The sequence below is a fragment of the Hyperolius riggenbachi genome, chromosome 2 (assembly GCF_040937935.1).
Source record: "Hyperolius riggenbachi isolate aHypRig1 chromosome 2, aHypRig1.pri, whole genome shotgun sequence".
In the NCBI taxonomy this organism is placed as follows: domain Eukaryota; kingdom Metazoa; phylum Chordata; class Amphibia; order Anura; family Hyperoliidae; genus Hyperolius; species Hyperolius riggenbachi.
In genome coordinates, this window is record NC_090647.1 from 547,227,095 (window position 1) to 547,253,246 (window position 26,152).

Genomic DNA, 26,152 nt, shown 5'->3' on the forward strand with positions numbered 1-26,152 from the left:
GACTTAGACCGCTGTTAAGTTCATGTAAATTTGGCTCCACCCATGGCCACACCCACATTCTGGTGCAGGGCCACACCCATTTTTCGCCTGGAGTGCCCAAAACTGCCCCGGATCTCTTAGGATCCTAGCAACGCCCCTGGAGCGACCACCGTTTGCGTTTAAAACACCGCCAGATCTCTGTGTTGAGTGAATAGGTTGCACTTGGACATCAGGAAGCAAAGTTAGCGATAAGGGGATTTGTTAGGGTTAGACAATTGATTGGGGAGTAGCACCAATTAATTGTCGGAAATGACGTTGTAAAGCCAGTCATTGCACTGGAGTACCGGAAGTACCTCTGTTAGATACCTCGATGCCCAATCGTACTGACAGACACCAGAAATACAAGAACTCCTTTTAGATGTCTCATGACGGCAGTGAGGCCAGTATCACACTGCCGGCCTGCTTTGCTGGTGCAATGCAATCAGATGATCGCACTGCAGCGCTAAGAAAGGCCTTCTGGGATTTCTGCATTCATCCGCGGTAATCCCCTTTCTGGCAGTAAGCCAAGCAGGAAGAGAGGCTCTCTAGCGCTCACTTCCTGTGGTGGAAATACAAATTGCACGGAGGTGTATTGAAAAAATACTCTTCCACACATGCACACCGCTACGTTGACAAGCACTGCCACCCAATGTCGCCGCCCAAGCTGGCCTCCAAGTTGACCTTGCTCCGGCATGCAGCAAAAAACGTCACTTCCATCACATCACGTCGCACCGTCCCAGTGTGGAAGGCCCCATAGACTTTTATTGGTGTTGCATTACCCTGCGGTAGAAACTGTAACGCAACGTCCCAGTGTGAAAGCCACAAAGAAACCTATAGACAGTTTGTTTACCAGATGTCTACAGGGATGATGCTAGTGTGAGGTCACTGGTAGGGGTGGAGTATTGGGATTTTGGTGTGTATATATGTGAACTGCCATGTAACCACACGCCTTGATAAAGTGGGACCCTGTGTGGCCCCCGAAACAATGGTTGGATTTCATTGTGTATACTGGCACGATAATAGTTTGTGCTATAACTGTATTGTGGTGTGCTGATAACGCTTGCTGCTCCAGTGTGAAAGAGGCCTGACCTCTCACAGCTGCATTATTGCTCAGTGTGTAGTCTGCAGTATTATGAGCACACATAGAATAACACAAGTCCTCCAGACCCCTAGTGTAGGTGTAACAGGAACTGTGATGATGATAAATTTACGAGGGTGAAATGTCTGGCTGAGGAAGACTTATAAATCTCTAACGAGGTCCTCCCCATCTCCGTAGATGTGTCTTCTTTTATTCTCTTTAATCCCCGTTAGCTCCTCCTCCACGATGACCGCACTGTTCTCTGGTCTGACCTTCCTTCTGCTCTGTCTGTCAGCCTCATTAAATATTTATTGGAATCAGAAATCAGCACCCTGCTCCCCTGGACGCGGCCGTCATCTCTCATGAATATGTCACTGTCAAGTAACACTATTGTCCCTGGCCATGGCAACTGGTGACCACTGGCCGATCGGTAGCCTAATGTGCGCAAATCCGGTGATGGGGTTTATAATGCTATTGTAGGGAGGGGGCAGGGAATTATCTGCGAGGCTTCCTGGGCCTGGCTGCCCCCTCATACTCTTCATGCGTTAGCATACATTGTGAGTCTTCCTGACCCTGGAATCAAGAAGGGGCTGAGGACTGTCTGTCTTCTGTACGTGTCAAGGAGAGATCTACCAATTTCCTCCATCACCTGTAAATAGTGTATTGTCAGAATCAATTTCTCTGATGGGCTATTCGGCTATTATCTGCCGTGTTCAAAACAGAACAACTAAGATTTGTTTTGAGGCCTCAATTGCAGTGGGACGTGACGGAGCTGCATTATAAACTCTTATAATGCAGGTTACGGCACTGTAATGCTAATCCTATGGGACTTTCACAGTGCGACGTTAGCGTTGCATTGTAACGTGTAGTGTTATGTAACACTGCTGCAGTGTGTTACCTCTAAACGCACATGTTACCGGGTACAGGAGAGCATACTTGTCATTGCCTGTATGCTTTACTGTATGCGACGGTAATGCAATGTTAAAGTGCGTTAGCACTTTTTTTGCGTTGCGTTGTAATGCTGCGTTGTGACTTTAACGTCACATTACATCGCAGCGTCCCAATGTGAATATGCCCTGAAGCCCAAGTTCAGGAAGGAAACGAAACTTAAAGGACAACTGAAGTGAGAATTACAATGGAGGCTGCCATATTCATTTCCTTTTAAACAACACCAGTTGCCTGGCAGTCCTGCTGATCTATTTGGCTGCAGTAGTTTTAGAATGACACCAGGACCAAGCAGGCAGCTAATTTCTTCAGATCTGACAATAATGTCAGAAACATCTGATCTGCTGCATGCTTGTTCAGGGTCTGTGACTAAAAGTATTAGAGGCAGAGGATCAGCAGGGCAGCCAGGCAACTGGTATTGTTTAAAATGAAATAAATATGGCAGCCTCCATATCCCTCTCACTTCAGTTGTCCTTTAAAATATGAAACCTACAGCTGTTGTTGTCAACATGGTTAAAGTGTACCGGAGCCAAAGCTTGGGTAAAAAATGAGATACTTACCTAAAGAGAGGGAAGCCTCAGGATCCTTTTGAGGCTTCCCTCCCTGCTCTGATGTCCCCCCTCGCTGAGCGCAGCTGCCCAAAGAGAACAAGGCATTGTCGCTAACCACAACCGGGCCGCACAACTCTTCTCACTGTACCGTGACCACGCGAGCCGGCCCACGCATGTGCAGTAAGCTAGAGCCACTGACTCTTGATGCTTGGACAGGCTCCCGTGGCAACTGCGCGACCATGATACCGAGAGTAGAGCTGCACAGCCGTGATTTAGAGGGTGGGTGCGCTCAGCAATGGGGGGCTTGGGACCACCGAGGGAAGCCTCAATAGGATGCTGAACAGCATGCTCCGGTTCGGCATTGCGGTAATAATGTAAGCAATGTTTAGTGGGCTTGTCTGTTTTCCTACAGCCGTGTCACCGATGCAGATTCTTCCAGCTGCCCAGACTATTTCTACATCTGCTCCATTACCTTCTGCAAGTTGTATATCGCGCGTAATAGACAGTTTCTAGCCCGAAACTATTGGTTATGGGACCTGTTGCTATCTTTTCCAAACTGGTGTATCCAAATGAGACAGCGGTATCTAGCAGACTTCCAGAAGTCTCCTCCCTCCTTCAAACCTCTACTGTGTGTTATAATTCCCTCCCCTGGTGGCTGTATTAGTCCGCTTATCAGTGGCGTAGCAACAGAGGGTGCAGAGGTAGTGACCCAAGGGGCCCTTGGGCCAGAGGGGCCCCAAGGGGCCCTCCCTCAAGCACAATATTAGCTCTATATTGGTCCTGTGCTGGTAATAACCACTTCTATAGTAATCATTAACCAACTGTTCCCCATCCCCTTCTTGCACCTCTGACACTGTGGAAATCCTTGGCAGGTTTTGGTGCGCCGTACCAATTGTTATGTATAGAGTGCTTTGGGGAGGGGCGGTGTAAAACTTCCCCCGGGGCCCATAGCTCCATAGCGACGCCAGTGCCGCTTATGGCGTACCTATGAAATCGAATTACAGTGGCTGAATTAAAAGTAACTTCAGCTCCATCTTCTGATGGCGCCAAAGTTACTCACTGCGCCGCTATAGCTGTAATTCCTGTTTTACGGTCTATGGTCCTGCGCTGCTAATTGTCATGCAGATTGCCTTAAATTACCGAGCTATTACCACGTGTGAAAATCTGTGTTGATTTGGGAAAAAAAGCCTAAAATACTGCATGAGGCAAATAACCGAACATGCAATTTTTACCGAACGTTTCTTAAGGTACTCATACATTTCTCGACTTGGCAGTTGATTGATCATCTAATTTGAAAATAATTGTTATCGAATCAGATGACAGTTGGTGCCGCCAAGTGCATGCCCGATGAACATTGTGACCGATTTAGGGCAGAGCATGTCGTTCGGACATGCTGCAAGATGTCGGGTCGTCGTGGTCGATCGGGTGCAAGGTGGTAATGGTGAGCGATAACGGGACGAGCGTTGAGCGCGACGAACCCCCCGGCGCTGTTCTTTAGTGTATAAATGTACATGTATGCAAGCATTTATATGTTACCTCTCCTGTGTCGCACCATACACATTGCCGGTGCATTGCACATGGCACGTGTATGACATCACACACTTTCCATGCCAGCGTCATGCATAGGGAAGAGCGGCGGAAGACGGATGGGCACCGTAACACGGGTAATGTATGAATGCACGCATAGATGTATATTTATACACTGGAGTAGGCGGCAGACGTGGTTGATTCCTGAGAGATTTCATGCTGAAATTGATCAGAATCGGCCTGCAGTGTATGGGCAGTTGACCGATCTCTCTCATATCAGATTAGTTTAGAGAGAGATTTGTTTCCTGGTCAAATCTGCCCATCATCACTAGATGTATAGCTACCTTAAAAGAGAAACCGTAACCAAGAATTGAACTTCATCCCAATCTGTAGCTGATACCCCCTTTCCCATGAGAAATCTATTCTTTTTCACAAACAGATCATCAGGGGGCGCTGTATGGCTGATATTGTGGTGAAACCCCACCGACAAATGATGTCAGCGCCCCACAGCACTGAGTTCCTGACATCACACTGTGGGAGCCATGTTGCATTGTGGGAAATAACAGCTGTTTACAGCTGTTCCCAACTGCCAAAAAAGCAAGCAGCAGCTACATCCACTGATATCACCTGCCAGCAGTAAAAATGTCACCATGTGATAAACGTCAGAATGTAAATCAGGGAGAGGAAAGATTTTACAATGGGCAAACACTGACTAAATCATTTATACATAATTATTGTAAAAATGAAGCACTTTTTTTATTACATTATTTTCACTGGAGTTCCTCTTTAAAGGGAACCTGAAGCGAGGTAAATTATTTAAAATAAACACATGACGTCGCTGCAAATGAATATTACATACTAACCTCACCGTCAGTTCCTCTGAGAAGCTCACCATTTTCTTCTTACAGTGATCCCTTCCAGTTCTGACAATATTTTGTCAGAACTGAAATATACCAGTTGCTGTCAGTTATATATCAGCAGCTGTCAGTTACAATTGAATGAGCAAGGTAATGTCCGTGTCTCTCTATGGCTCAAGTGGGTGATATTACAGTTTAACAGTGTGCTGACCAGGAAGCTGTTATGGGGTAATGGCCATTTTTAAAATGGAGGACGGAGAATTCCATTGATCACAGTGGACAAATGGGACACAGGAGAGGAGAAAGAGACTGAGGAGTAGACTACACAGGATGGTTATTTTGACTTTTAATTTTCAGTTCAGGTACTCTTTAAGTGAATTGCTTTGATTGACTGCAAAATCGAGCAATGCATTCAGGTGAAGAGCACGCAATGCAGCACAACAATCTTTATCGCTCACCCGGCTCTGATATAATAAGAATTAACTTTTTTTCTGCTTGTTTCTCTCCTACTCGCCATACATTATAGACTTCACACAATGCCAACGCATTTGATTTTCACAGCGATAGATTATTTACGTTTCCTGTTCTCGGTTAATTTGGATTAGGCGCCTTCCAAGGTCACAATCCGGCCGTCATCTCTCGGGCAATTTCCAGCCACTTAGCAGCTGAGCAGCCTTGATAAGGCAGAGAGGAGGGAAGCTTGTTGTTAATGCGGATAGCTATAGGTGCACAGCAGCATTATATATTGTCCTCTGTTTGGCATCTGTAGGTTGATAAGACTGGGGGGAGGGGGGATTACATTTAAACAAAGCTTCATCCTTTCAGTTACAGGCGGAAAATCACCAGAGCAACAATAAATTCAATCAGCAAAGAGATAGCGGAGTGACAGCAACTATAGAAAATTCTTATGAAACACAGGACTTTGTCTATTTGGCTTGATAAGAACTCTAACCTATGTTGATTAAAGTCACAAAAACGCTATAACCCTATCGGCCACCTTTTAAAGGGGGGGAGTGTAATGACATATAGTAGTATGCAGTAAATTATTCACCTACTCTTATGGGTAATTATACTGGTATCAGCATCAGAAACAGTTTGTATAGCTACAGATTGCTGTATTTTGAATGTAGCCCCACCTTCCTAGTGATGCCTCGTCTGATTAGCTATGCAGAATCCCCTTCCCCCAAGAGCATTCTGGGAGATCAGGTATATTTTGTATTGGCTTTGGAACTCTCACTAGCCAAACATTCTGCAGAGCTGCACCTGACAGGACCTGTGATAAACCTGCACCTGTGATACATTTCAGAATGTAAATCACTGTGTGGAAAGATCGGCACACACTGCCCAAATAATCTGGTCACTAGGATCTTTCAATTTGGTGAGCCCCCCACTGTTGGGGTGTGGTGGGGGGCATTCACCTGAGTAAGCAGCAGACAAGTGTACTGAGCAACAGACAAGTTTATACAGCACCTATGTTGGATATTATGCTGGGTACACACTATGAGATTTTCTGGTCGATTTCCTGTCAGATCGATTATTTGCAACATGTTCGATTTGCTTTTCGATCGTTTTCCGAGCATTTTCCGATCGATTTCCTATTAAAGTGCACGGAAAACGATCGAAAAGCAAATTGAACATGTTGGAAATAATCGATCTGACAGTAAGGGCTGGTTCAGACGGACGTCTGCGTAGCGTCGCGTCTGGGGGCGTTGCGGCGGCTGAGCGGTCAGGCTTTCAGTAGCCTTCGGTCGCGTCGTGATGCTGTTGCGGTTTTTTTTTCCCGTAGGGGAACATTAGCCGTCGCGGTTGGCCGCTCCCTGGAAGCTACATGTTGCTTCCAGGGGCAGCCCGAACGCTCGCGAAAATCGGGACCCGAACGCCGCGTTCGGGTAAAAGCGCGCAAAAGCTTGGTGTAAACGCTCTCATTCACTTGAATGGGAGCGTTTACCGCGACGGTCCGAACGCTTGCGGTAAACGCTCCGCAAGCGTCCGTCTGAACCAGCCCTTAATCGACCAGAAAATCTCATAGTGTGTATCCAGCATTAGATTAGGACTGTGATTGTTTGACAGTCAGTGACATGACTATGTACTCTGTAATGTGCTGCAGAAGAGGTCAGTGCTATATAAATACATAATAACAATATGGTAGGACATTAGACTATGATTATGGTAGGGATTAGATTGTGAGCTCCGCTGAGGACAGTCAGTGACATGGCTATGTACTCTGTAAAGTGCTACAGAAGGTGTCAGTGCTATATAAATATATAATAATAATAATATGGTAGGATATTAGACTATGACTATGGTAAGATTAGATTGTGAGCTCCTCTGAGGACAGCCAGTGACATGACTATGTACTCTGTGAAGTGCTGCAGAAAATGTCAGTGCTATATAGACATATAATAATAATATGGTAGGGCATACGACTATGACTATGGTAAGGATTATAGTGTGAGCTCCTCTGAGGACAGTCAGTGACATAACTATGTACTCTGTAATGTGCTGCAGAAGATGTCCGTGCTATATAAATACCCAATAATATTATGGTAGGACATTAGACTATGACTATGGTAGGATTAGATTGATTGTGAGCTCCTCTGAGGACAGTCAGTGACATGACTAGGTACTCTGTAAAGCTCTGCAGAAGATATCAGTGCTATATAAATACATAATAATAATATCATAGGACATTAGACTATGACTATGGTAGGGATTAGATTGTGAGCTCCTCTGATGACAGTCAGTGACATGACTATGTACTCTGTAAAGCTCTGCAGAAGATGTCAGTGCTATATAAATACATAATAATAATATGGTAGGACAGGGGTCTCAAACTCGCGGCCCGCGATACAATATTTTGTGGCCCCAAGGCCCCAGAGCTTGTAGGGGCCCCCAGTGGCTACAAGAGGAAAAAAAATTTTTTCAAATCGGCCTTATAGTTTTTGAGAAAATCGATTTTAAAGTTGCAAAGGAAAAAAATACACATTTAAAAACCCGCCGACTTTAATGGTTAATAGCAAATCCACCTTAAATGCTAGAAACCCTAAATTTGCAGGATATGTTAAGGAGATCATTAGGAATAAGAGGAAAAAACAATTTTTCAAAAAGACCTTATAGTTTTTGAGAAAATCGATTTTAAAGTTTCGAAGGAAAATAGTATACTTTTAAATGCGGTAAATGTCACTTTTAGTAGCAAGCCTAACGGTAGTGTAATTTTACATGTATCAAAAGAAAGAGCAATACATTTCCTGACAGAGTTTCCAGGGGGTCCATACGCAGCCGCAGCGCTTTGGCCAGGTATCGCTATACAGCCGTAATATGGCTGTATGAAGATTCCTGGCATTTTTTCCTATTTTCCCAATTTTTTTTTTTATGTTTAGAGTGGGCGGGCAGAGGCGGCGATCCGCCGCGATTGACGTCAGGAGGGGCAGAGCTGAAGCTGAAAGCTCTGCCCCTTCCAGGAAATGCCGGCGGATTGCCCCCGGGGCAATTTGGGGGCTCTGCAGCCCTCGTTTTGCGGCGGGGACACGTGAACTCCCTTATGCGGCCCAGCCTCATCCTGACTTTGCCTCCTGCGGCCCCCGGGTAAATTGAGTTTGAGACCCCTGTGGTAGGACATTTGACTATGGTAGGGATTAGATTGTGAGCTCATCTGAGGACAGTCAGTGACATGACTATGTACTCTGTAAAGTGCTGCAGAAGATGTCAGTGCTATATAAATACATAATAATAATATGGTAGGACATTAGACTATGACTATGGTAGGATTAGATTGTGCGCTCCTCTGAGGACAGTCAGTGACACGACTATGTACTCTAAAGTGCTGCAGAAGATGTCAGTGCTATATAAATAATGATCATTTGTTGTGCTTTCATACTGTATCCCAGTAACTGGTATGAAAAGAGTTAAATAAAGGCGCTCTCTCTCAGTCTCTTCCATGCCTGGCAGGAGGGGGAGGGGGGGTATTATCTTTTTTTTCCACTTGAAGTTGTGCGGTTGACGCCGCTCTCTTCTCGATCAGCTATATTTAGCCGCCAGCTCCGTCGCACACACTGAATTTTCAGCCACATTTCAGAAAATTGCACCTGATTGTTAACGTAGATGGCTGTTACTACTTTTATTGCCCACAAATGCGTATTTGACAGGCCGTCCTTTTCTGGCCATTTTCTTTTCTGAGTTAGTTTATCCGTAGACTATCGATGCATTAACTTGCTCAGAATCTTTCCTTCAAACAAGCCCGGTGCAGCTCTGCTGTAGATTGTGGAACAGTCATTTCATGTGCACAGTTATAATGGCTGTGTTTACCTTAAAGTGATTATCAGTGTAATTATCCTATTTCTTTATTCGTTGTGTCATGTTTTCATTATCATAACAATAATGGTGCATCAATTGGAAGGTTTCTGGCCATCTGCCAAGCTGCCTGATCAGCAACTGCTGAGATAAAATCGAAGCTGCTAAAGTGTTTCATTTTTAAAGGTTCTATGGGATGTTCCAATGCTGTATCTCTTTCGCAAGGGAACCCCATGAGGGCTGCTATCTGCACACCGGCCCTCTCCTCCTGCATGGGTGGTTAAAGGACCTCTGTCGCGAAAATCCTAAAAATTAAGATACTTGTAAACATACACAAATAAGAAGTGCATTTCTTACAGAGTTACAGAGTAAAATGAGCCATAAATTACTTTTCTCCTATGTTGCTGTTACTTACAATAAGTAGTAGAAATCTGACATTACCGACAGGTTTTGGGTTAGTCCATCTCTTCATGGGGGATTCTCAGTATGGCCTTTATTCTTGCACATAAGACGATGCCTCTTCTCCGCTGGGTTCTGCACTGGCTGGCTTCACTTCCTTCTGTCCGGGGAAGTTTAAACAGTAGAGGGCGCTCTACTGTTTAAACTTCCTTTACGGACAAGAAGAAGTGAAGCCTGCCGGACTCGGAGCCCAGCGCGGAAAAGCCGACAGTGGGGACACGCTCCGGCGGAACAGGTAATGTATTGCGTCGGTCGTCTGACATTCAAACGCCGCTATTGACACACTCCTGACCCGCCGGCAATCGAGCGAAATCTTCTGCACGGACAGAATCGACGGGAACGATCGATTTCGGTCAGAAATCGATCGTTTGGTCAACGTTTGCGGAACAATTTCACAGCAGATTCGATCACAGTGATCAAATCTGCTGCATATCGGCGGGAAAATCGTTAGGTGTATGGGCCCCTTTAGATGTCATTACCCATAGAGGAGGACTCGGAGGAGGAACATGGAAACAGCCGACTAGCGGTCATGTGACTGAGTCACATGACCGCTGCGCAGCTCAGCCTACATGACGTCTCCTGCTCGCTTCGCCTCTCTGCGTTCCAGGACCAGGAAACAGGCGGGGGTGGCTGAGTTTTCCAATCTGAGGGTGCAAAGCATTTATTTGAGGGGAGCTGCCCACTCTCGCCCTCCCCCTTGAGCCGGCCCGGGGCCCATATGCAATTCTTCTTTTCTCCTAGGCGATCTTTTCACACCTTGTCAATTAAATGCCTTTTAAACCACTAGCAAGAAAATATACTAAAATAATTTTGATAGTGCTTTTTTTTTCACCTACCTTTTTTTTGGCACTTTTTCATTTGAAAAGTGCTGAACAGTTATTTTTAAAATAAGATAATAAAATATCTCCTAGGAGAAAACTCAGGAGAAAAAAAATATTGCATATGGGCCAGGGGGGGCCTTTATTCAATTCACTTTCTCGACTAAGTTTTCTCCTAAGTGATGTTTTTACACCTTGTCAATAAAATGCTTTTGAAAATACTTAGCATGATTTTGGCAGTACTTTTTAGCTACTATGTGGTACTTTTTATAGTGCAAAGTGCTGAAAAGTTATTTTAAAGTGGTCTGGTTCTACTTTGCTCTGAAAGATTCCTCACAGCTTGAAAGCTACTATCCCAGAATTTTTTTTTAAGCAGAACATCACTGAAATGGTTAAACAAAGCACATTGTCCTGCTAATTAGCTTCAATTCCGCATCCAAACTGGAGATAACAGTATCTTTACACACATTGTAACAACATTGGAATGTAAACAAACACAGTGTAACAGGTGAAAAGGAGCTCTCTGTGAAGCTCTCTGTGATTCAGACACACACACAGAGTTCAGAATAGCTCATTAGAAGATGTTAATATATAATAAAAAGCAGTTTGAATAAAATGCAATGACATCTTTCAGGGTACGATAAACTGTACTTTGGAAACTTGTAATTTGTAAACAGACAATATTACATATGCACAAAAGCAAATATGATAACTGTATGAGTAATAAAAAGTAGGAAAACTCATTTTTATTGAATGTTATGTCGGAGTTTCAGACCACTTTAAATGGAATAAGAAAAATTATCTCCAAGAAGAAAACTTTGAAAGAAAGATTAAGAGAAAAATTGATTTGAAAAAGGGCCAGATACTAAACTAATACATACTATACATATTTTAAAACATGACCAATAAAATACCTTTAAAGCTCCCAACATGCAAAATAAGTATTTACAATATTTAGGCATTTCTTTTCCAATTGCTAAGTGCTGAAACATTATTTTTAGATAAATTGAAAAATTATCTTCTAGGAGAAAACAGAGGAGCTTACAATTTAATTCTGTAGCATTGTTCTTTATAGCGTAATAGATTTATCGATACCAGTTTATTTGCTCATGATTTAAAATTGCATTTTTGTAAAATAGTTAAATTGTTCAATCTTCGTTTATTTGTCATTTGCAGTCGTTTGTACACTTGTTATTTACGAATGCTGTTAATGCAGTAATAAAGGTATAAAAAGAAACATAGGCAACCGGATAGTAAAGGATAAAACATTTTATTTTTCATAGTCAGGCGTTCTCTTTGCTACGTTGCATTTTGATTAGAAGGAAAAGAATTAACTTCTGCTATCTGTATTATTTTTTATTTTGTTGCTGTTTTATTTATATTTTGCTCCAAACCTCTAAAAAAATTGTTAAACAGAATTGTTTAAAACAGAAACACTTGTGGTCTCACCGTTTAAATAGTAAAATTATTTACTAGAAGTTTTGTAGTTTTGGACAGTTGGAAGCTTACCGCTCTGATAAATCGTGCATCTTCTTAAATGGAATGTATTTTTAATACAGGTGAAACTCGAAAGAAAATAGAATATCGTGCAAAAGTCCATTTATTTCAGTAATACAATTTAAAAAGTGAAACTAATATATGAAATAGGAACCCTTTGCATGTGATTTGGATGAATTAGCTGATTAGAGTCTGACTCTTTGAGCCGAGAATATTGAACATTTTCAAAATAGTCTAATGAAATGAGATTTGGATTCTGGGGGTCTCATAAGCTGTAATCCATAATCATCAAAATGATAACAAATAAAGGCTTAAAAATATCTCGCTTTGCGTGTAGTGAGTCTATCTCATATATTAGTTTCACCTTTTAAGCTGAATTATTGAAATAAATAGACTTTTGCACGATATTCTAATTTTTCGAGCGTTACCTGTATGTATAGGTTTTCTTATATGTTTATTATCATTTATCGTTCTCAATATTTTTCATTTATTCAATTGGGAACATATTAACCTATTTTGGTTCCTGGACGTAGAAACTACGTCGAGAAACCATGCGCGCTACCGCGCACTTACGCGCCGATCGCGCGCGTGCACGCACGCGCACTCCCGGCCGCGGATTCGGTAGCCAAGGAATCAGTGTATCGGGCTATGGTGCCCGATCACTGATTTCTCTCCCCCGCTGAAAAAGCGACAGCTTCTCTCGGAAGCTGTGCTTTTTCTGGGCGTTCCCTCCCCGATGCGTCACTCTAAGCGTGTGTTACGCTTAGAGTGACGTCATGTAAACAAACTCATGGCCGCCATCTTGTGGCCAAAAAGTAATACTACACCTGAAAAACAAAAAAATTTAAAACAACACACAATTACATTATAAAACTATACTTTACATCCCACCCTCACAAAAATACCCAAATAAAATGTTTAACCACTTTACCCCCGCGCGTACGTATTTCTCCGCCCCTTTTTCCATCCTTTAAAAACCAGGGACGGAGAAACACGTACTTTCCACGTTCCCGACGCTGCCCGAGCTCCCGCTCGTAAACACGCCGCCCGCCGCTAGTAAACACGCCGCCGCCCGCTCGCCCAGAGATCAATGAACGGGAAAATCCATTCCCGTTCGTTGATCTAAGCCCCGCAATGATCAGCTGCTCTCCTATGGGCAGCGCGATCATTGTGAGAAAAAACTCACGTGTCCAGCCTCCTTATTCTTCCTCCAAGCTTCCGGAAGGAAGCTTGGAGGTCGCATTAAAACAAAAAGTTACTGTGGCCATCTTGTGGCCAAATAGTAAACTACACCCTACACATTTTTCACATACAAATAAATGACTTTTACACATAAAATTAACTCATTACCTCCCACACTCCCCATTTTTTTTTTTTGTAATTAAAAAAAAATTAAAAAATTTACAATTAAAAAAAATACATAAATAGTTACCTTAGGGACTGAACTTTTTAAATATTTATGTCAAGAGGGTATAACACTGTTACTTTATAAACTATGGGCTTGTAATTAGGGATGGACGCAAAACTGAAAAAAATGCACCTTTATTTCCAAATAAAATATTGGCGCCAAACATTGTGATAGGGACATAATTTAAATGGTTTTATAACCGGGACAAAAGGGCAAATACGTTTCATGGGTTTTAATTACAGTAGCATGCATTATTTAAAAACTCTAATGGCCGAAAACTGAAAAATAATTATTTTTTTCCCCACATTTTTCCTATTTTCCCATTAAAACACATTTAGAAAAAAATAATTCTTGGCATAATGTCCCACCTAAAGAAAGCCTAATTGGTGGCGAAAAAAACAAGATATAGTTCATTTCATTGCGATAAGTAATAATAAAGTTATAGACGAATGAATGGAAGGAGCGCTGAAAGGTGAAAATTGCTCTGGTGCTCAGGGGGTAAAACCCCTCAGTGGTGAAGTGGTTAATATAAGAAAAAAAAAACCATTACAATAAAAAAAAACAACAACATGTAAATATTTACCTAAGGGTCTAAACTTTTTAAATATCAATGTAAAGATGAAATATTTCTATATTTTTTTTATTTTAAACTTGTAAATAGTGATAGATGCAAAACGGAAAAAATGCACCTTTATTTCCAAATAAAATATTGTCGCCATACATTGTGATAGGGACATAATTTTAACGGTGTAATAACCGGGACATATGGGCAAATACAATACGTGAGTTTTAATTATGAAGGCATGTATTATTTTAAAACTATAATGGCTGAAAACTGAGAAATAATGATTTTTTCCGTTTTTTTCTTATTCTTCCTGTTAAAATGCATTTACAGTAAAGTGGCTCTTAGCAAAATGTACCCCCCAAAGAAAGCCTAATTGGTGGCGGAAAAAACAAGATATAGATCAGTTCATTGTGATAAGTAGTGATAAAGTTATAGGCTAATGAATGGGAGGTGAACATTTCTCAAGCGAAAACGACGGAACGCGAATGGGTTAAATATACAAATAGCTGAACTGATAAGTTTTGCATGCAGAGAACTGTATAGCTTTACTGATATACCCTAGTTGACAATCGTACCGTAGTTAATCGCTTTGTACCACGTGACCAATTTATAGCGCTGTGTAACGTGCGCATGTATCTGGTAGCGCACAACTGGGCTTGCATTGTTTCAGCTATATCCAACGCACTGCAGTAATAATGCGCTGATGTGAACGTGACCATTGCCTGATCACTGCGGGGTGTTGCTTTACACTTATAACTTGCATGATAATGCAAACGGAAGAAAGGAGGGGTGATAGGGCAGCACATAAGCATCTGACACCCGTCAGGATGGTTAAAGTGGACCTGAACTCAGAACTTCCTCTCTGCTCTAAAAGATAAGCGACAACATAATAACCTTTATAGAAAAACATTTCTTTATTACAGCTTCCAGAACTTCCACAGGGATGCTGATATGGTCACTTCTTGGTTTGCTGGGAGCACAGAAAGGGTTAACCTCCTGCTCAGAGTCGACAGAGAGCTGACAGCTCTAATACTACTGGCTCATTAACTGCAGAAAAGGAAGAATTAGGCAGGCTAAATGCACACAATGTGGATTTCTCTGTGTTTTCCCTCTCGCCTGTGCAAGAGTTCAGGTCTGCTTTAATTACGAGCACAAAGGGTAAAAAGGGTTAGACTGTTGGCCAAAAAAAGTCACAGAAAATGTATATCCCGCTTTTCTCCTGGAAGACTCAATGCGCTTCAGGGCTGCAGTCACTTAAGGCGCACTCCACGGCAACCAGGAGGGAGCCTTGGCTAAAGACTTCTTGCTGTTTTACATACTGACTTGAGCCCTTTTTCAAAAGGGTCCACATCAAAGGCAACAGTCTTACTAGTACGCTATCCAGCTGGTACCGAACACATGTATTGGTCAAACATCCCCTCGTACATCTCTGCCACAGAGGTCCAGTCTTCTCATTAGACCAAGTAGCAGTGAAATTGATGTCTCCTCTCATGCACCACTTTCGGGTTCCTTAGAGAATAATCTGGCCAATATCAAGGGGTGGTATAGAACCAGAACCAAGCTCGGCACCATAAACTTTTCACCCAGAGTCTTTAAGGGCGGTCTCCATCCTGCGATTGTGATCCTCAGACCTCACCTAGTGTGAATGTTGCGTTATCTCAGCGTGCTTTCTCCTACGTCACACACATTTGGCAGCAGAGAGGGCACGGCATGAGCGATGGCAGGTAGATAACAGGGCAGTTTGGTGGAGCGATACAGGAAGCCTCGAGGTTGTGAAATACAGCTGCCGAGCTGCTCACGGTAACCACACTGCAGAAGTCAACAGTTCTTCAGCTTGTGTTTATATTTAACCCATCCGTCTCTGAATGGTTATCTCTCAGCTGCATAACTCTTCCACCTCCCAGTATTAGGCTTCTCATTAGTAAACCAAAGATACAAGTATTCTAAAATAATGATCCAGTAAAGGAGACACTAGTTAACGGAAACAGTAAATTCGGGCGCCTGAGGCTAGTGGACAAATCGGGCGCCGCCATTCACTCCTATAATAAATATCGTTTAATGGGCGCCCGATAGGAAAAAAGGGCGCCGGTGAAAAATAACGTTTTAAAAGCGGCGCCCGGAGACTTAATGTTTTATTACTGCTTCTCATGATTACACATTATTTAATGATTTATACATTTTTAAATATTATTTTTAAACGAAAAACAGTACAATATTTTTTTTCAAACATTATTTTTAAACGAAAAACAGTACTTTTTTTTTTTTTTTCATTATTTTTAAACGAAAAAACCAACAGGGGGGTCTTAGGTTTAGGCACCAACAGGGGGGGGTCTTAGGTTTAGGCACCAACAGGGGGGGTCTTAGGTTTAGGCACCAACAGGGGGGGTCTTAGGTTTAGGCACCAACAGGGGGGGTCTTAGGTTTAGGCACCAACAGGGGGTCTTAGGTTTAGGCACCAAAAGGGGGGTCTTAGGTTTAGGCACCAACAGGGGGGTCTTAGGTTTAGGCACCAACAGGGGGGGTCTTAGGTTTAGGCACCAACAGGGGGGTCTAGGGGTTAGGGGTAGGTACAGGGAGGGTTACTTAGGCACCAACAGGGGGGGTCTTAGGTTTAGGCATCAACAGGGGGGTCTAGGGGTTAGGGGTAGGTACAGGGAGGGTTACTTAGTAAATTTTTTTTTTAACGTTATTATACGTTTCAGTATTTAAACGAAAGATTAACGTTTTTACAATTGCCGATTTAATGCACATTATTTAATGATTTATAACTTTAAAAAACATTAATTTTAAACGAAATACAGTACAATACATTTTTAAACGTTATCCATGCTTATCGTTAAAAACCCGGCGCCCTTTTTTCCCAGCGCCCCTTTTTAACGTACGCCTAGTTAACTGTTAAAATTCAGCATTTATACTCATGAAACGGCACAGGCAAGCTAAATCACCATGATTTACAGTGTTCTTATACTTCGTATGGTTTGCTGTTTGAGTCTATATAAACCTGGATCCTGAGAGGTAAGTTGCCTCCTCAAAGGCTCTGTACATAACTGTACCTTGAGGGCCATCAGAAGGTCAGTACTTATTTAACCCATTAGCAGCGTCAATAGTTATCTCATTTGAGATAAGAGCCCTGCTTTTGACCTGAGTCGGCAGAATTTGTTGTGCTGTAAATTCTTGGAATGCTTTGATCTCCCTCCACTAGCAGAAAATACAGAAACTGAAAGCAGAAGTCCTCTGTTATTGTCTCGCACTGCCCCCTAGTGACAAGTGGCCATGAATACACATTACAGCAATACTAATTAGAAGCAGGGAAATGTAAGAAATAAAAAAAAATGCTAAAATAAATTGGCCTGGAAAACTTGCAAGCCTCTAAATAAATTAGCTGCTAACAGGCTAAAGAGAACCTGAGGTGAACCTTGGGTCAAAAATTAAATACTTACTTAAGAAGGGGAAAGCCTCTGGAGGATCTCCTCGTCCCTACATGCCGCTTGCCGGGACCCTCCTGCATATTGCAACCAAGCTTTAGATGCATGAGTGCAGCTGCACTTGCGAAATAGCACATCATGGCCCGTGCTCCTGTAGGTGCAGTACAGCCTTGCTTGTACTTGAAGAGGAGCGCAGACGGTGATAATAGCTTGTAGGATACCTTTTGTGGGGATGTGTGCTCGGCAGCCATGGACCGGAGGATGGCATGGGAAGCCCCTACAGGATCCAGAGACTTCCCTCTCCTTAGGTAAGTATTCAACGTTTGACCCAAAGTTTGCCTTGGGTCAAATAACGTTTGACCTGTACAGACTGCAATTAGTATAGAATGCCTCTGCCAGATTGCTAACAAACCAGCCTCGCCACTGTCACATTACACCGATTCTTTGCTCACTGCACTAGAGAGGTACAGACTAACCAGCAACCTCATGGTGACCCAGAACTCATTGGAGTGTGTGAGGGGCTACAATGGTCCTAAAAGCCCCCTTACTAAAATACTAAGGAAAACAAAAGTTTGCTTTCTTAAAACAGAAAGAATTTGCGGTAATTCAGGTTGGAGTGAGCTTGAGATGTCTCCCAGTGCACCACTGCTGAATGAACCATTATTACCCTTAGAAGCTAAACACACCTCCAGAACTGCTGGAATGCAATGATGTGTCAGCTTGTTAATTTGTACAGAGCCATAATAATCCAATATGCATACAGACTGTTTTGGATTGTTTGATCCTCATCAGTGCATGGCATGGATTAATTTGGCTCTATGCAGTAGGGCTTGTAACACCGAGAGGGACAGGCTACCCAGCAAGCTCATGGTGACCCAGAACTCATTGGAGTGTGTAAGGGGCTACAATGGGCCAAAAAGCCCTCTTACTAAAATACTAAGGAAAACAAAAGTTTTCAATGTAAGCCAATGGGAGCGGCTTACACTGAAAGACAGGGCGGAGCCAATGAAATCGGCTCCAGACCCGCTCCAAAACAGGGCGTAGATTTCAATTAGCTTGGTCCTTAAGTAGTTAAAATAAAACTGTGGGATAATTACAAAAGTCATTTTTAGAAGAAGGAGGATAGATACAATTGTTTATCTCATTAGTTTATTTTCACCTCAGATGTCCTTTAAAGAGGAACTCCAGTGAAAATAATGTAGTAAAAAAAGTGCTTCATTTTTTACCATAATTATTTATAAATGATTTAGTCAGTGTTTGCTCATTGTAAAATCTTTCCTCTCCCAGATTTACATTCTGACATTTATCACATGGTGAGATTTTTACTGTGGGCAGGTGATGTAGCTGCTCCTAGCTGTTTTGGCTGTTAGAGACAGCTAGCTATACACAGCTAATTCCTGTCTGTGAACATTGTTACATTGTGGCAGTTTGCCCAGAGTACCGCGGTACTCAGAGCTTCTTGTGGGAGGGGTTTCAGCACAAAATCAGTCATACAGCGCCCCCTGATGGTCTGTTTGTGAAAAGCATTATATTTCTCATGTAAAAGGGGGTATCAGCTACTGATTGGGATAAAGTTCAATTCTAGGTTGGAGTTTCTCTTTAAGGTATTGATATATCAGTGGCTATTTGCATTTCTGCATAAATTGTGGTTCACTAGATGTAAAAACCCCTCTTCCATTGGGATGGATGTGTGTTACAGTAATTATACAACTGAAAATGTAGTTACTCTGGTGTGACTCCACTGGCCGCATGCTGGTTGCAGGTGTGTGACTCAAATACAACTAAAGCCAAAAGCTCAGCCGGATAGCCAGGCAACTGGCATTGTTTATAAGAGAATGACGATGGCAGCCTCCGTATTACTCTCACTTTAGGTTCCCTTTAAAAAAAAAAGTGCTACAAATGAACTGTTTTATTGTGGACTGTTATACATCAACCTTGTTTGTAAATAATCAGCATTTAAAGCCAAAGTATTGGGGCCTTTTTTATAATTGTATTTATTGCGTTGTACATAAAAAAATTGTGTAACGACCGCAATATAACGCAGGCAGAACGCAACACATTTGAACAATTGCTAGGTAATGTGCCCACTACCCATAATCCCACTTGGCTTAGTGTGGGGTTACAGGGACTTTACGGTTAATTCATATCTTAGCAGTGCTGATTAAAGTGTATCTTCTGTAAAAAAAAAAAAAAAGAAAAAAAAAAGACAATGGCCTCAATTCACTAAGATCATGCTGGAGATAATAAGGCAAGAGAAAACTTACCTCCACATAAGAGAGAGTTATCTTATCTCCTCATTCCTTAAGTTACCTCCTCTGTACCTCCTCTGTAGTTATTTTACCTCCTCTGTAGTTAATTTACCTCCTCTGTAGTTATTTTCACACGCAGTTAATAAACAGCCTGTCTTTAACTCTGGAGTTAATTTAAGGATTGAAGAGTTAACTTTAGGTTTGCCTGAGGTAAAATGTTTCCTGAATACTACATGTGTTATCACCATGGTAACAACTGTAGAAGAGTTATTAAAGACAGGAGATAAGCTTAGTGAATTGAGGCCATAGCCTGTAATGATGACTGATGGGGAGGGGGGGCTTAGGCTTAAATACTTCCAGATCCAACCTCATCAGGTCAAAGGTGATGCTCCGCCTCCTTTATCAGCAATGCCGTTTTGGCCACGTTTCCATACCTCTGCCAACATTGCCGTAGTACACCCCAGCTTGGCGGTCACCAATTAGGCCAGGGCTGCCAAGCTGGAGACAGGCAACTGCAGCAATTAAGATGGGCATGGCCAGAGCCTCGGCAAAAAAATTGAAAAAAAAAATTGCCATGGCTGCAATATCGAGGGGGCGAAGCGATCAACTGCCTGGAGGGATGACGTCTGAACAGGTAAGCATTTAAACCGCAGGAGACATTGGCAGCGCTTCCAAACAGAGGCTGCACCCGAATTGACTACCTGCAATAGATGTGCAGAGCTCCACAATTGTGGACTAAAATACACAACATGCATTCAAAACAGGTACAGCAAAGGAGGACGATAGCTTCAGTATAAATAATATGTGCACAAATTATTCCCTACTAGACCGCCGTGGGGAAGTCTAGTAGGGAATAATTTGTGCACATATTATTTATACTGAAGCTATCGTCCTCCTTTGCTGTACCTGTTTTGAATGCATGTTGTGTATTTTAGTCCACAATTGTGGAGCTCTGCACATCTATTGCAGGTAGTCAATTCGGGTGCAGCCTCTGTTTGGAAGCGCTGCCAATGTCTCCTGCTGTACAAAACTCATGTAAGTATACGTATGGCTAGCTGCATCCATGTGCATCAATTTGCATTCAAATTATAGATTAGGAGTAGTACATGATTTGCATCTGATTTGCATTCAAGGCATGTATTTAGCCCTGTGGGGCTCTGCATGCCTCTGCTGGTCTACAATTCATTTGCAGCCTATGAGCGCTGTCATTTGTTTGATGTATTTAAACCGGACGACACCCAACCCTCCGTCATTAACACGGAGCTGGTCATGATGACAGGCTCTTTTTTTTTTTTTTTTTTTACTGGAGGTACTCTTAAACCAAAACATGCACTATTGGTGGTACTTGAGGAGTGGCGTCTCTCAAGGGCAAATCCATTAACTAAAAGGGGGGGGGAGCAGGGAAGCAGGACATTTCGGCGCATGAGGCAGGTGGACAAAAAGGGCGCCGCCATTCCCTCCCATAATAAATAACGTTTAATGGGCGACCCAACAGGAAAAAGGGGCGCCGGAGAAAAATAACTTTTTAAAAGCGGCGCCCGGAGACTTTTAATGTTTTATAACTGCTTTTCATGATTACACATTATTTAATGATTTATAATTTTTTAAACATTATTTTTAAATGAAAAACCATACAATTTTTTTTAAAAAACATTATTTTTAAACGAAAAACCGCACCATATTTTTTTAAAACGTTATTAATGCTTATCACAGGGGGGGTCTTAGGTTTAGGCACCACCAGGGGGTCTTAGGGTTAGGCACCACCAATGGGGTCTTAGGTTTAGGCACCACCAGGGGGGTCTTAGGGTTAAGCACCACCAGGGGGCTCTTAGGTTTAGGCACCACCAGGGGGGGTCTTAGGTTTAGGCACCACCAGGGGGGGTCTTAGGTTTAGGCACCACCAGGGGGGTCTTAGGTTTAGGCACCACCAGGGGGCTCTTAGGTTTAGGCACCACCAGGGGGGGTCTTAGGTTTAGGCACCACCAGGGGGGGTCTTAGGTTTAGGCAACACCAGGGGGGTCTTAGGTTTAGGCACCACCAGGGGGGTCTAGGGGTTAGGGGTAGGTACAGGGAGGGTTCTGTGTGAGAGTAAGGTTAGGTATAGCTTTAGTAACATTCTTATTAATGTTTTATAAAACGTTAAGATAAATTTCACTTTTTAAACAGGGAAGATTAACGTTTTTACAATTGCCGATTTCTTACACATTATTTAATGATTTATAACTTTATAAAACATTATTTTTAAACGAAATATAGCACAATTTTTTTTAAACGTTATTCATGATTATCGTTTAAAACCCTGCGCCCTTTTTTCCCGGCGCCCTTTTTTAACGTACGCGGGGAGCAGAACTCAAACAGTCAGAAAAGTAAAGAAGCTCCATTCTGCCAATACCCCCCACTGTCCATAGCCGGCAGCTCCCCCATAACCGACCATGGAAGCCATAACAAATAAAAAAAAATGAAACGTTAAGATAACAGTGGTGGTCGCCCCCTTGCACAGTTCCGCTACAGGCACAGGCCCACAATTGCCTTGCTGGTAATACTGTGCTTGAGGACTGGGTCAGGAAGTGGGCGGGGGTTCAACCAAAAAATCTAGAACAATCATTTTGGAGGCCCATTACTGTCAGTGTGTACGGTTAGCCTGGAGAATATTAGTAATTCCGGTTCTTTGACACTGGAACCTTTCAGATGTGTTTCCTCTGGACCAAGACGGAGTTATTTAGGACTGAATTTGCAGGAGAATCCGTCTCTCTGATTTACTGCCCCCCTAGTCTGGCTGAGCACCGTGCAGGTTTTGGCTTCCATTGTCTGATTTACAGTACAGAGACCTGCAGAGGATGAAAGGAGTGAAGTCGGTCTCGTTCTGTACAGAGTGTACAGTGAATGTTTTGACACGTAAGCAGCAGGAATCCCAGGTCTGTGGTTTATAGATGTCGTTGAGACTCATATATGCTCTCAGTTTAAAGAAAAAAGAGCTCCAAACCGCTAGGAAGGTTTGTAAGAGAGAGAAAAACAGAATGAGTGTATCAAAGATTGAGTCAAACCAGGAAGACAGAATTGCGATGTTAACAGAGCATCAGAAAACAACAGACTAGGACAACACCAGAGGGGGTCACCACATTGGCCAGGGCTGGCCTGCATACAAAAAATACTGCCAGATGCTGCCAAGGACACATTTTAGGGGGAATCCCGCAGACCATTTTAAAGAGAACCCGAGGTGAGAGGGATATGGAAGCTGCCATATTTATTTCCTTTTAAACAATACCAGTTGCCTGGCAGTCTTCCTGATCCTGTGTCACTAATACTTTTAGCCATAGACCCTGAACAAGCATGCAGCAGATCGGGTACTCTGACTCAGCTGAGGTTTTACTGCATTCGCCATATGCTTGTTCTAGGGTTTTGACTCAGACACTACTTATGCCAGAAGATCAACAGGGCTGCCAGGCAACTAGCATTGTTTGCAAGGAAATCAAAATGGCAGCCTCCATATCCCTCTCCCTTTAAAAAAAAAAACACTATTGCGAAAAATAAAAAATATGCATTTATAGGCATTTGTATAAATGTAACTTTGTTCCAGAACAAAATGTATTGTAAATGTATTTTTCCCCATGTCTCTGCCAATTATAGTAGTTAGTTACAATCTGACAGATTCTGAAGTAGTCCATCTCCTGGAGGATTCTCAAGATTTTCTTTATTTTCAAAAGCACTTAAAGGAGTACTGTAGGGGGATTGGGGGAAAATGAGCTGAACCTACCCGGGGCTTCTAATGGCCCCCCACAGACATCCTGTGCCCGCGCAGCCACTCCCCGATGCTCTGGCCCCGCCTCCAGTTCACTTCTGGAATTTCAGACTTTAAAGTCAGAAAACCCCTGCGCCTGCCCGGCCGTGTCCTCGATTCCGCTGATGTCTCCAGGAGCGTACTGCGCAGGCCCAGTATGGTCTGTGTCTGCGCAGTACGCTCCTGGTGACATCAGCGGCATCGAGGACACAGCAACGCAGGCGCAGAGGTTTTCTGACTTTAAAGCCTGAAATTCCAGAAGTGAACCGGAGGCGGGGCCAGAGCATCGGTGAGCGGCTGCGCGGGAACAGGATGTCTGCGGGGGACCATTAGAAGCTCCTGGTAAGTTCAGCTCATTTTCCCCCGACCCCCCCTAAAGCTATTTTAGTGTGAATGAGCCCTAAGCAACTGCCATTCATTAAAGTACTTTACTGAACTTTAATGAATGGCAGTTGCTTAGGGCTCATTCACACTAAAATAGCTTTTCTAAGCACTTTGTGGTTTTAAAATCTCTTGCTAATGTTATCCTATGTGTGTGTTCACACTGGAGCGATGTGACTTTGTAAAAATCCCCCATAGCATTGCATTAGCAAGAGCTCTAGCTTTTAAAAAGCTCTTGTAGTGGAATTAGCCCTTAGTCCAGCCGCTAAACTAGTGTGCAAATGAGTAGGGAGACTACATGGCAACTTAGGCAGGTGCCTAGGGCCTGAAGAGAATCTAGAGGCCTGGTTCATGCTAACAAATTTACAGAAAAAGCCAGGTGGCCATCAAGGGGGGGCCCAAAGTTGTTGCTTACCCAGGACCCCATTTCACTTTACTCCATCTCTGTGTGAGTCTGCTCTCTTCATATGTGCTGTATTGCAACCGCTTCTTATCTAACTTTTTAGTAAAGTAATCCTCTCTGTACTCTGATATGACCCATGGGAGGATTATAAATTTGTGTCAACTCAAAACAGACCATTTTAATAAATGTGGATTTGGGTTCTCTAGCATTCATTGGCTCAGCAGAATCAGGCTATAGCATGTTTCTTAGTGTACAAAGCTTGTTTGAAATAACTCAACCTTTTTGTTGTTTGTTGTGTACACAGATGCCCAGATCTTTGGCCTGACCGATCCCCGGCTTTGTTACCTTCTGGATGGCATCTTATTTTTCTATGCGATCATCGTCACTGCGCTGTTCTTCAGAGAGAAGGTAAGATGCGCGGGAAAAGAACCTGATTAGAAGACTAAACACTGACAACTTCCTGCTCTGCAGGCTGACACTGTTATGGCCCATACACACGGGCTACAACTGTCGCCGCAACCACTTGGCACGCGCGGGTTGTGGCGACAGGTCGCCCGTGTGTATGACGTGCGCGCCCCGAACTGTCGCCCGTCAGAGCTGTCGCCAGGCGATTGGCTCTGCAACTTCGCCGCAAATGTCGCTAGTCTGCCGTGTGTATGCGGACTAGCGACAGCAACACACTTACCATCGACGGAGCTTCCGGCGGGGGGAGGAACCTTCGGCGACAGCTTCCGCCGCATCTCTGTCTTTCTGTGCGCCGTGTGTACGGCTGCAGCACAGAGGGACCTGGCGACGAGCTGTCGCTGCTTTTTTTTTTTTTCTTTTCTTGCGACTGGCAACATTTGTGCCTCGTGAGTACGAGGCTTTGTAGGCTGCAATCTTCTCAGAAATTTTGTCTGCACCCCTCCCCCTTGCAGTCTGAACAACAGGATGTAGCAATCCAAGCAGCTGCAGCAGCCACACCCACAGAGCCTGACACTGATTTCTGTACTGAAGTCTGGATTTATATGGTTTTCTTCATTAGGCTAGGTTCAGGGGCGTAACTAGGCCTCACCGGGCCCCCCTGCAGAATTTCAGAGCGGGCCCTCCCCCCTCCCTGGGGCCCGCTCGGGCCGTTTTGTGGGGGCTGGAGGGGTGGCAGCATAAGGGGAAAGCCTTGGCCACAGTTGGAGGGGACAGGGGAAGTTCCCCCCTCTCTCTCACCTCGGGGCTCTCCCCTCCAGCTTAAGTTACAGTGTGGGCAGCGGCGGGCAGATACATACCTTCCGTGCGTTCCACCGCATACTCCTCGCTCTAGCATCTGACGTCACGTCCGGTAGTGACAACAGACGCTAGAGCGAGGAGTATGCGGTGGAACGCACGGAAGGTATGTATCTGCCCGCCGCTGCCCACACTGTAACTTAAGCTGGAGGGGAGAGCCCCGAGGTGAGTACGCTATCCTACCTTAGCCACCAATGTGGCTTCAGGATCTATGTGTACAATGTCGGAAATGTAATTCCTGGCCAGATACTCACCAATGCCTTCTGTCTTTTGCAGCTGATAAAGAAAGCGAGAAAAAACGGGGAGGTGGAAGATAATTACAGCGTAAGTACAGCCAGCTATAGACATTGCAGCGTACATACACAAACAGCGCCAGGAATATTGGACGCAGGGCAAAGCCGAAAAACGTCTCCCTGTGCTCTTGCACAAGTCCCGGCGGAGTTAATTACTGCTCCCCCTTCAGGCCACTGTGGACTCAGGGGGAAAGATGTACACTGTTTTTATAGTAACTTGGACTCCATCTTTTGACGGCACCCAAATTACTGAGTGCAGCAATAGCCTTAAAGAGACCCTGTAACAAAAAAAAAGTTCCCTTGGGGGGTACCTAAAGAGAATCTGTATTCACAAAATGAAGTATAAACAA

The 26,152-nt window shown here is 43.5% G+C and overlaps 1 protein-coding gene across 2 annotated transcripts in view; it reads left to right on the forward strand.

The window, feature by feature from the left end:
- The window catches only part of CD247 (CD247 molecule), a 145,246-nt gene that overhangs the window by 83,537 nt on the left and 35,557 nt on the right, over positions 1 to 26,152 (forward strand). For both annotated transcript variants that reach the window (XM_068270817.1, XM_068270816.1), the window contains exons 3-4: positions 24,554 to 24,657; positions 25,786 to 25,833. In XM_068270817.1, the coding sequence (XP_068126918.1) occupies positions 24,554 to 24,657; positions 25,786 to 25,833 (152 nt within the window). The remainder of the gene's footprint in view (positions 1 to 24,553; positions 24,658 to 25,785; positions 25,834 to 26,152) is intronic.